The following is a 12,727-nucleotide window of genomic DNA, read 5'->3' as shown; positions in this document are numbered from 1 at the left end:
AATAATGGAATGTAGTCGAATTAAATCAGGTGACACTGAGGGAATTAGGTTAGGAAATGAGACACTTAAAGCAGTGGATGAGTTTTGCTATTTGGGGAGCAAAATAACTTATGATGGTCAAAGTAGAGAGGATGTAAAATGTAGACTGTCAATGGAAACGTAAGCATTTCTGAAGAAGAGCAATTTGTTAACATCGAGTATAGATTTAAGAGTCAGGAAGTCTTTTCTGAAAGTATTTGTATGGAGTGTAGCCATGTGTGGAAGTGAAACATGAACGATGAATAGTTTAGACAAGAAGACAATAGAAGTTTATAAATTTGGTGCTACAGAAGAATGTCGGAGATTAGATGAGTAGATAACGTTAAGTAATGAGGAGTTACTGAACAGAATGAAAAATTTAGTACTGAAGGGAAGTTTGGGGAGTAAAAATAGTAGAGGGAGACCAAGAGATGACTACAGAAAGCAGGTTCAGAAGGATGTAGATTGCAGTAGTTGTTTGGAGATGAAGAGGCTTGCTCACGATAGAGTAACATAGAGAGCTGCATCAAACCAGTCTTCGGACTGAAGACCACAGCAACAACAATTGAAAAGCAATGTGCAAGAACAAAACATAAAAGCACAACAATTTATATTATATAGAAATGTTGAGTGCTACACTTCAGAATCAAATTAAAATTCCACGACAGTAAAACAACAAGAAGTATCTCAACAAAGGCAGGTGATGAACAGATTCCCATTGGAAAAAGCAGATATCCTAAAAGATATCCCTGTCTTTATTAATAATACTGTTAAAAAAACAAATGGAGATAGATTATATTTTAAGGTCATTACATCGGAGTAATAGTTGAGTGGGAGAATCGAAGTTGGATTTGCCTGCAGTGATTTCAGTAAAATGAAATCAGGGTAACCGGACGGGCGTTTCAATTCCACCGCATTCCAGTACAAAGCTTCCGGTTTCCTTCTTTTTTTTTCAAAATTAGAATTCATCACCTAATGAGTCAAATACTTCACATAGATCTTTTGTGTGACGCCAGTTTTAACTGCTCTGTCTCTAGCTGCGTTCTGGAGGAAATGCACTTGAAAAATCGCTGCAGAGTATACTTTTTCATCATGCTACGAATTCGTATCAGAGATCATCACCACCTCACGTAATCTGAAAAATGTTATCAACAGCATATTGTAGTTACAAAGGACTATCGTAGTTAGCAATGGTCAACCTGCTGATATTTGAACATTTTCACAGTTAGATGTCTTTCCGTTTCAGTTAACGTGCCCACCACTTTTTTGCAAAGATGGTTACTAATACTACACGTATTTCCTCGGTTACGTCTTTGCATTCCGAAGTCACACATCAACTGCCTTGAAAAAGAAGCACTGTAACCCAGCCAACCATGAAGCTAGTTCACAGCAGTTCCAAAAGAAAAACGCCTATTCCCACCTGTAACGACTCGGTTCTCTTCTCTCTCAGAAAAGACTGTGGTAATAGACTGAAATTGTTGCTTTGTAAATAATCTCACTTTACTTCTATTACTAACATTTCTCGTCTTTGGCCAGGGTTGGACTAAAGTAAGATTTTGGTTCAGCGTGACAAAAAACTTCGATAGAAGTATGATTTCTATCTTCAACATCCTAAAAGTTTAATTGGGAGCCGGTTATGTTGAAAACAGCATTATTTTAGAAAATGCCTTAAAGCCCTAGAACTGCGCTCAGTTAGCTACCTATAATTCGAGATATTTATTGTTGAATGTTTAATGCAGGCCATTTGCAAGGTAAGAATGTTCACCATTCTGGTACTATTTGGTCTGTAGGACATTCAGCTGTTGCATATCTCCTAATATCGTTAGCAATCAATACCAATCCTCCTACCTGAATAATGGAATTAGGTATGCTAAATTCCTTGTAATAAGAACTATGGTTTCTAATCCAGTCATGTTTTTCGTAACATGGTCTCAACTCCCTCCTGCAATACAGTTAATTACCTCATCTTTGGCAAAGTGTAACAAATTTTTGATACTTGGTAATCCATTCATTTAGACTCACGGAAAGTATACGATCTGCAAGAACCCCCAAACGACAGTTTGTAGAGGGATATAGGGGCGGCAAACCTGTGGGGGGGTTATGAAGTATTTTTAATTATTTTGAAGCCGGAAGGCGACTGGTACGTAGCCATAATAAACATCCAGCTCCAACCCTGTTAAAAACCTACATAATACCGACTTTTAAACCGTTTTTGTAAGAAAAGCAAATGCCTATATTTTATTTTTTCATTTCCCTGAGAGCTAGAGATGGGGAGGGGGGCGCCCTCTTCCCCCCTTGCCCCAGGGTATGGGCACACTTTCCGATCTGTATGGGTCATCACAAAATGATCGCCATAGACACAAAATTCGTTCATTGCGGTAATCCAGTCACTTAGTGATCCTCGTTCAAGGAAAGGAACTGAGACACACGTGGGCACTGCTGGTACACAAATTTTCGATGACGGAAAAGTTGTGAAACAGTACCGCTACCTCTTATCGGGGCAGACAACTACCATTAATGTTAGCCCACTCTACTTGCTTAGTTGTGGGTCGCCACGCTGTGGCGCTTGTTAACAATACAGCTAACAGGAGCCACGAGCGTAATGCAGATATGCAGCTCTGACATGGGCAGGTAGACGGCAGTACTTTCAGATTTAGTCCGGGTTTGTAATCAATGAGCATAAACGAAACCAAAATGATGTCACCCAAGGTTGTCTTTAGGCCACCAATGTATAAGCTACGCATATATAATCAAACATTAGAAAATCCAGGTTCGAACATCAATTATATAAGGAAAAGACAGACTGAGACAGGCACAACTAAAAGACACTTCCACATTAGCTTTCGGACACAACCTTCGTCAGAAAAGAAAACACACACACTTTCACTCACACAAGAAAGCACATCGCACACACGCACACACACACACACACACACACACACGACCGCCAACTCCGACAGTTAGGAAATGATAACTTCTTACAGAGATAAAAATGGATGTATAACACATTTACTGAGTCCATATAAGTGCTAGGATATGTTTCCAATCCATTCACGCACGAAGCGCAATATGAATGCTTAAAGACCTCTGTGAGCAATATAATTACCGTTATGTCTTCTCGGTTCCTACGGGAAAATACCAGGTGAAAAAGTCAGTATAAATTTGAAAACTTAATAAACCACGGAATAATGTAGATAGAGAGGTAAAAATTGACACACATGCTTGGAATGACATGGGGTTTTATTAGAACCACATCATATTGCTAGACGCGTGAAAGATCTCTTGCGCGCGTCGTTTGGTGATGATCGTGTGCTCAGCCGCCACTTTCGTCATTCTTGGCCTCCCAGGTCCCCATACCTCACTCCGTGTGATTATTGGCTTTGGGGGTACCTAGAGTCGCAAGTGTATCGTGATCGACAGACATCTCTAGGGATGCTGAAAGACAACATCCGACGCAAATGCCTCACCATAACTCCGGACATGCTTTACAGTGCTGTTCACAACTTTATTCCTCGACTACAGCTATTGTTGAGGAATGATGGTGGACATATTGAGCATTTCCTGTAAAGAACATCATCTTTGCTTGTCTTACTTTGTTATGCTAAATATTGCTATTCTGATCAGATGAAGCGCTATCTGTCGGACATTTTTTGAACTTTTGTATTTTTTTTTTTTCTAATAAACCCCCATGTCATTCCAAGCATGTGTTTCAATTTGTACCTCTCTATCTACATTACTCCGTGATTTATTCAGTTTTCAAATTTATACTGACTTTTTGATCACCTGGTACATAGAGGACTATAGTACATTCCTAGATCTCTCACTACACTGAGTTTCTTCAAACACTGTAAGGAGGCTTAGTTGACGACTGTTTTAACCTTTTATCATTTCAGGCTCTTCAGAATTTCGCCAGCAACAAACCCGTACCAATCTTCCTTTCTTTGGATATGTTCATTATCCCCGGTTAATTTTATTTTGAATGAGTCCCACACTCTTCTTCAATATCCTAGGATGGCTTTGCTGAGTGATTACGTTTTGCCAGTATCCTACCAATGAAACAAAGCCTTCCACCTGGTTTACGTACGACTGGCCCTACGCTACTAGTGTGTTACCCATTCTTTGAAATTCTAACACTCAGATATTTGTATGAGTTGACCGATTCCAGTTATGACTCGGTGATAAAATCTTTACACCACTTTGAATATCTGTGTTGCTTTTTTTTCAGACAGTACTACATTATGATAAATGCGTCGTCAACGGAAAGTTTGAGATTGCTATTAACATTGTCTGGAAGGTCATTAATGTACAGCATGAATAGTATAAATGCATCATCAACGGAAAGTTTGAGATTACTATTAACATTGTCTGCAAGGTCATTAATGTACAGCATGAATGGCAAGGGTCCCAACCCACTTCCTGATGTACACGTGAATACGTTTCTGCATCTCTCAATGACTCCCCGTGCAAGATAATAAGCTGTCTCCTCCCTACCAAGAAGTCCTGTATCCAGTCGCAAATTCCGCTTGATACCCCATATGATCGTACTTTCCTTTCTAAGCGTTGATGTGATACTGTATCAAATGTTTTTCGGAAGTCAAGAAATACTGTATCTACCTGATTACATGGACCCGTGGGTTTCAGGAAGTCGTCTGTGACCACTGAGAGATCGGTTTCGTCAAACACATATGGGCTGTAGCTTCTGCACCGCATAGTAAGGAGCAATTCTGGTTGGAATGGCTGCCCACTGATTGTTGTATTCCAGTATTGAACTGACACACAACTTGCTGCACTGCATCCGTTTTACCTGCAGTTGAAACCCGCGATAGTCGACGATTTCCCCCGTCAGGACACATTTCAAAGCCACTTGACCGTGGCAGCAAAAGTTTTTCCGACTCGAGGTATTCGCAATACGTTCATCAGTTGTCGCCACGTCAAAAGCATAGAGTCTGCCCCCCTTAGGACATAAAGATCCCATGCATAGAGTGCTAGTGATATCATTGCGACCAAATGTCTTGAAATCGCCTAAGTGAATTCAAATCTTTTACTCTAAAGTACTGGCAGTAAATGTAACCACCAAAGTAATGACGCAGATTCGCTGTTCACGCACTCTCAAATCACAAATATCAAAAACTTCAACCAAGAGCGATAGATACTGGCACAAACAGGGCGACTGTCACTTAGACTGATATTAGCAACTAGAAATTAGCAATGACAATATTAACTTCCTCACAGACAAAGGCTTTGGCAAGTAGAAGATCTCCTCCGACTTTTGCCACCTAAGGAAGGAATGAAGGAAGAAGGGAGGGAGGGAATATTACAGTTTAGCGTCTCGTGGCGATAAGGTCATATGAGACAGACTTCACGTTCGGATTGGGTAAGGACAAGGAAGGAAATCTGCTGTGACCTTTCAATGGAACCATCCCAGATGTCATATTAATCGATGTAGGGGAAAAAAGAAAATTTAAATTTGAGTCACTGGACTAGAATTTTAACCTTACTACTCCCGTTTGCAAGCCAATGGATTAACTGTGCTGCCCAAGATGACTGACGAGCAAATGACAAGATAGATGGAAACTGCTGGAGATTTGACTGATCGAGGTCACCTACCGAAATCCGTCCTTTATGCAAACCATCACCTCAGGGGGTGTGGATGGATGGTACGGGTGTGATACAGAGTTCACACCACCATTAATGGAATGGTATTTATTGAAACTCCTAAGACCTTAATATACTCTAAGGCAAGAAAAAAAAACGACGAGGGACAGACGCAGAATTATCTGAATGGGACTGAAATCGATAGATGTGAAGTACATGTACAGACAAACAAATGAGTAATTTCAGAAAAATTGGATGATTTATTCCAGAGAAAGAGCTTCACAAATTGAGCAAGTGAAGGAGGCGTTGGTCAACCTCTGGCTCTTATGCAAGCAGTTATTCGGCTTGGCATTGACTGATAGATTTGTTGGATGTCCGCCTGAGAAACATTGCGCCAAATTCTGCCCAATTGGCGAGTAGGATAGTCAAAATCCCGAGATGGTTGGAAGGCCCTGCCCATAATGCTCCTAGCATTCTCAATCTGGGAGAGATCTGGCGACCTTGCTGGCAGGGTTCGGCAAGCAAGAAGACAAGCAGTAGACACTCTCGTCATTGTCGGGCGAGCATTATCTTCCTGAAATGTAAGTCAAGGACGACTTGCCATGAAGGGCTACAAAACAGGGAGTAGAATATCGTCGACGTACCGCTGTGCTGTAGGGGTACAGTGAATGACAACCAAAGGTTTCTACTATGATAAGAAATGGCACCCCAGACCATTACTCCTAGTTGTCGAGCTTTATGGTGGGTGACAATCAGGTTGGTGTCCCACCGCTGTCCAGGGCGTCTCCAGACATGTCTTCGGCCTGGAATCTCATTGACTGGAGTAGAGTTGTCTTCGGTGATGAGTCCCGATTGGAACTGAGCCCTGATGACCAGAAAAGACGTGTCTGGAGACGCCCTGGACAGCGGCAGGATACCAACCTGATTGTCACCCACCATAAGGCTTGACAACTAGGAGCTGTGCGTCGTTGTTGTTGTTTTTCCAGCTTTGAATGTACAATCACCGCTGACAGTGCAAGATAATGGCATCGTTGAGCGATGTTTTCGACAGCAACTGGTTGATCAAAAGAAAATTTTTGGTTATTATTCTTGAATATCAAACTATCAAAGTTAAGTATTATGAGATGGGTTAGAAACAGCCTCTGTCAGACACCTTGCGGGTTACGTCAGAGTGAAATAGGACTATAGGACTGGAAAGTGGCGTCTATCTCACGATACAAGCCACCAGCTCACCCACTATGATCCACATTCACAAGTAAGCTCAGCAGTCAAAACAGTACTCACCCTCTTACAACAAAACACGAGTGACTTTGGACCACTGTAGATAATGTAGCAGTGGGTCATTCGACCTTTTACCGCTTACGTAAGTTATGTCAGTAATGTGGTGTGGGCCCGCCCAACTAGCCGCGCGGTCTAACGCGCTGCTTCCCGAGCGGGAAGGCGTGCCAGTCCCGGGCACGATTTGTGTCGAGGTCCAGTGTGCCGGCCAGCCTGTGAATGGTTTTTAAGGCGGTTTCCCATCTGCCTCGGCGAATGCGGGCTGGTTACCCTTATTCCGCCTCAGTTACAGTATGTCAGGGATTTACCCTTATCACGCCTCAGTTACAGTATGTCAGGGACTGCTGCACAAACACTGTCTCCACTTACGCGTACACCTTAATTACTCTATCAAGCAAACATTTGGGGTTACATTTGTCTGGTATAGGACGTTCCTGGATGGGGTCCACTGGGGGCCGAATCGTACAATAACCCAGTGTTCGGTGTGCGGCGGCGGCGAGGTGAGTGGACTGCTGTGGCCTATTGTGGGGGTGTGGACCACTGACGCTATGGCGGGTCGAAGCCTCTCCGTCGTTTCTAGGTCCCCGGCTCCATACGCAATACACAATGTGGTGTGGTGTGTACGAGCCAGTCAATTGTTTGTAATTAATGCAGTAAGATGAATCTATGTAGAGATGTGACAGAATGGCAGAAAGGAGCTGTCATGTTTGGTTGTGTCCAAGACCACACCGAGAATGAAGTTGCCCGATTTGCTGGTGTATCAAGGCGGACTGTCCAACGTGTCTACAAGAAATGGTGTACACTCACAGACACGTAACTCGGCGTCAGAGCGGTGCTTGCAAGCAGATCCCAACCGAAAGGGATCCGAGACTTGTGTCACACCTTGTCAATAACAAAATGGTTCAAATGGCTCTGAGCACTATGGGACTTAACATCTTAGGTCACCAGTCCCCTAGAACTTAGAACTACTTAAACCTAACTAACCTAAGGACATCACACACATCCATGCCCGAGGCAGGATTCGAACCTGCGACCGTAGCAGTCCCGCGGTTCCGGACTGCAGCGCCTAGAACCGCACGGCCACCGCGGCCGGCTTGTCAGTAACAATCGCTTTCAAATTCAGTGAAAATTGCTGCTGTCACTTAATGCAGGTCCATTTCAACCAGTTGCCGAGCGAACGTTGCGGATAGAACGCACGTATGGAATCGAGTATCATGAATAAAACCATTGCTCGCAGCGGCACAGAAAGCCGCATATGTTCAAGCGGCCAAACAACACAGAAACTGCGTGGCAGCTAACAGGTGGCTTGTAGTGTGGGCCGACGAATCACAGCTTCGTGTCTTTTCGATGGCACAAGGCGCCGTGGGCACCGACGGTGCTATGAAGCATTTACTCATCAGTGCCTGGAAAGTGAACTTCAGGTCGGAAGTGATTTTCTTTTGTTTTGGTGGCATTTTTCGTACTACGACTTGGGTCCACTTACTCAGATTACAGTGAAAGTGAACCAGGATGATTATTTCCACACTTTCGGTGAACAAATAGTGCCCTGTCTTCTATGTCTTCGTTCTGTGGACACTCCCATTTTCTAAGATGACAACAGCCACATTCGCAGGGCACACATACCTTACACATTTGGCCGATACTCAGGCACCCTACCGTAACTCGACTGGCCCGCAAGTCACCCGATCTTAATCTCGCAGAAAATGCCTGTAGCTCATCTAGTAGGAGTTTTGAGGAGATGCTGATACCTGTTACGTTCTGACACAGCCATCTATATCTACGTATATACTCCTCGAGCCACCATACTGTGTGTGGCGGAAGGTCCCAGTACCACTAATAGTGATTTGCTTTCCTTTCCTACTCCCAAACAGAGCGAACGAAAACGACTTTCTATATACCTTCATATGAGTTACAATTTCTCGTATCTCGTCTTCGCGGTCGTTACACGAACTGTATGTTGCTGAGAGTCGACTCTTTCTGTAGTCAGCTTCAGATGCTGGTTCTCTAAATAGTGTTCCTCGAAAAGGACGTCGTGTTCCCTCCAGGTATTCACATTCGAGTTCCCAAAGCATCTCCGTAATACTAGGGTCTTGTTCCAATCTACCAGTAACAAATCTAGCAGCCTACCTTTGAATTGCTTCGATGTCTTCCTTCAATCAGACCTGCGCTGATCACAAACGCTCTAGCATTACTCAAGAACAGATCGCACTAGTGTCCTATATGCGTTCTTCGTTACAAATAATCCACACTTCCCCAAAATTCTACCAGTAAATCGAAGTCGACTATTCGCCTTTCCTACCACAATCCTCACATGCTCATTCCATTTCATATTGCTTCCCACCATTACGCCCAGATTTTTAAACAATCTGACTTCGTCAAGCAGGACACCACTAATGCTGTATCGGGACATTACAGATTTGTTTTTCTACATTTAGAGCCAGAAAGTTCGTCTAAGTCATCTTGTATCCTCGTATAGCCATTCAACTTCGACACCTTCCCGAACGCAGATTGCTGTTCACCCTGTCCGCCAGATCATTTATGTATGTAGAAAATATAGCGGTTCTTTCACACTCCCCTTAGGCACTCCTGACGAAACCCTTGTCTCTAACGTACTCTCGCCGTCGAGGACTCCCTAATGGGGTCTATTACTTAATAAGTTCAAATGGTTCAAATGGCTCTGAGCACTATGGGACTTAACTTCTGAGGTCACGAGTCCCCTAGAACTTAGAACTACTTAAACCTAACTAACCTAAGGACATCACACACATCCATGCCCGAGGCAGGATTCGAACCTGCGACCGTAGCGATCGTGCGGTTCCAGACTGTAGCGCCTATAACCGCTCGGCCATCCCGGCCGGCACTTAATAAGTCTTTGAGCCATTCGCATATCTGTGAACCTATTCGATATACTTGTACCTTCGAAATATATCATTTTTAATTTATGTAATGTAGTCAGATGTTCGTTGAATTTATCGATGTAATGTAAACAAATGTGTTTTTGTTTATTGTTTGTTGTTTCGAACGGCTACTGAGACTGACTAAACTGCCGGAACGAGTTTAGCCAATAAACAATATTCCCAATATTTTATATGTTTACCAACACTCCGTAGTTGCTTACCGTCTCCATGAAACAATATTTGTGTGAGCATCTGATTATAAAGCTCTGTAGTCATATTTGGAACAGCGGTGAAACGCAGCCTCCATATCCCCGCAGTCTGGTAGCTCTACGGTATGTACGAGTAATTCTCAGTTAATGGCTTCAGATGGACCTGAAGAAACTTGTGAATTCTCTTCCTCGCCGAACTGAGGGCGTTATCGTGGTTAGGGTCGATGTTACATGGTATCAACGTGAAGTCTCCTGGGGGGGGGGGGGGGGGGAGAACTAATCTTTCGAGTGGTGTGGTTTACTTTTGTAAACGTCGGGTACTGTAGTCGAACACCCACCGTAATCTCTGTGTCTAGGCAGTGACCGTCAAACGTTTTTATTCAGGAGTCAATACTGACGTTGCGGGGGTGGCACCTTGGGCCGCATGTGTACCGATCTTATTATTAACTGTTTACGTACATAAATTACACTGAAGAGGCAGAGTAACTCGTACATCTGCCTAATATCGTGAAGGGCCCCCGCGAGCACTCAGAAGTGCCGCAACACGACGTGGCTTGGACTTGACTAATGTATGAAGTAGTGCTGGAGGGAACTGACACCAAGAATCCTGCAGGACTGTTCATAAATCCGTAAGAATATGGGGAGGGGGGGGGGCTGGAGAAAAGCACGTTGTAAGGCATCCCAGATATGCTCAGTAATGTTCATGTCTGGGAAGTTTGGTGGCCAGCGGAAGTGTTTAATCTCAGAAGAATGTTTCTGGAGCCACGCCACTCTGTAGCAGTTCAGTTCTGCACATGTGGGGTGTCACACGGTCCTGCTGGAATCGCCCAAGTTCGTCGGAATGCTTAATGGATGTGAATGGATGGAGGTGATCAGACAGGATGTTTACGTCAGAGTCATATCTAGACGTATCAGAGGTCCTATATCACTCCAACTGCACACGTCCCACACCATTAAGGAGACTCCACAACTTGAAAGTCCCCTGCTGACATGCAGGGTCCATGGATTCATGAAGTTGTCTCCATACCCGTATACGTCCATCCGCTCGATACAATTTGAAACGAGACTTGTCCGACCAGGTAACATGTTTCCAGTCATCTACAGTCCAATGTCAGTGCTGACGGGACCAGACAAGGTGTAAGGCTTTGTGTCGTGCAGTCATCAAGGGTACATGAGTGGGCTTTCGGCTCTGAAAGCCCAAATCGATGATGTTTTGTTGAATGTTTCGGACGCTGACACTTGCTGATGGTCCAGCACTGACCCCGGTAAGTGGACAGGTCGTGCAGGACCAGTTGCTTGGCGGGCCAGATCTTCCGAACCATAAACACCGGAGTGTTTTGGGGCCGTCTCAGAGAACCAGTTTATGGTGTTTCAATTGAGAACGTAGCACAACTACAGCAGCGAACTGAAAGTGGCTGTGCAGATGAGATGAATGGAGTCTAACTTTCCGAGAGCGGTAAGAAGTCGATCACGTCGCTGTCTTCGTCGACACGGACATCATATTGAACATGAACTTGGTTAAAAGTGCAGTACGCAGCTGAGTTGAATTTCGGGTCCCTTCGTCTCTTTTTTCTGAGAAGAATTAATTTCGTGTTGTTTATGTTGCACTTGTGACCCCTATCCTACCGCATAACTTTGAAATAAAGCAATTTCAGAGAAAACTTTATTAAACGTTTTACTCTTATTTTCATCCATACATTACACCTATGAAGTGCGTGCAGTAATCTTTGAACCGTCCTGAATAATGCAGGTAAGAACTGCGGACCGCGGACCGCATTTTGACGACCTCTGATGTCGAGGCTCCACCCTCTCGTCGTCCTTGAACGACACGTCAGGTTGCACACATATCGAGCATTAAAAGACGTGTAAAATCAAATGAAATGATTTAGCTAATGCATCCAGTGGCTCTCTTAATACTGGGTAAACTGTATCGTGATCAGTTTGAGGGGGTTCAGGGCTTACTTTTTTAAATTTTTGTATTCCTTGTTTTACGATACCAATTAACGAAGTCTAATATGCACCTTGCACTTGACATTTGGATGTGTAGCTGATTGGCGCTCTTTCCGCAGCCAGGGAGATGTCGGAAGAAGAAGTTCCGGCTGCGGCCGCGGAGCCGGGGTCTGAGCCGGCGTCTGAGCCGCCGCCGATGGAGGGTGGGGAGCAGCCGCCTGCGCCGGAAGACACGGAGGAATCCAAGCCCAAGTACCGGCCCAGCAGGGATCCCGACCGCCCGCTCAAGTTCCGCTACTGGAGCCGCCCCACCAACCTCCAGTACAAGTATCTCTACGACTACCGTCACAACTACTACTCCGACGTCATCGACTATCTAGACAACAGGTGCGCTGCCTCCTTGCACACAACACTATTACAATACATCACTGCCTGACAAAAAAAGTAAAGCATCCAGAAAGGAAAGGCAAACAAAGTAAAGCGCCAATGTACAAAGAACATGGCAGTATGAGCTCCCTTATCACACTGAGCCTCTTCCCCGCGGCCCTCTGGCCTGGATGCGTGCACACATCCATTTGGGAAGAGTGTCATAAAGCTGGCACACGACTGTCCTAACTGCTCCTCGATATCTCGGATACTGCCACAGAACAGATTTGACGTCCGAATCGTTCCAATACGTGTTCTATAGGGGGCAGATCCCAGGATATTGCTCTCCTCAGGAGTACCTAAAGACAGGTGCCACGTGTGGCAGAGTATTTTCCTATTGAAAAATGGTACCAC

General features: G+C 44.3%; 1 protein-coding gene across 2 annotated transcripts in view; it reads left to right on the top strand.

Annotated features, from left to right (window-relative positions):
• Window positions 1–12,727, top strand: part of LOC126481165 (flightin) — a 64,376-nt gene that overhangs the window by 25,953 nt on the left and 25,696 nt on the right. For both annotated transcript variants that reach the window (XM_050104742.1, XM_050104735.1), the window contains one exon: window positions 12,067–12,334. In XM_050104742.1, the coding sequence (XP_049960699.1) occupies window positions 12,075–12,334 (260 nt within the window). In that variant the 5' untranslated portion in view covers window positions 12,067–12,074. The remainder of the gene's footprint in view (window positions 1–12,066; window positions 12,335–12,727) is intronic.

The sequence above is a fragment of the Schistocerca serialis genome, chromosome 1 (assembly GCF_023864345.2).
Source record: "Schistocerca serialis cubense isolate TAMUIC-IGC-003099 chromosome 1, iqSchSeri2.2, whole genome shotgun sequence".
NCBI lineage: Eukaryota > Metazoa > Arthropoda > Insecta > Orthoptera > Acrididae > Schistocerca > Schistocerca serialis.
This window is presented reverse-complemented; position numbering and strand designations above follow the sequence as displayed.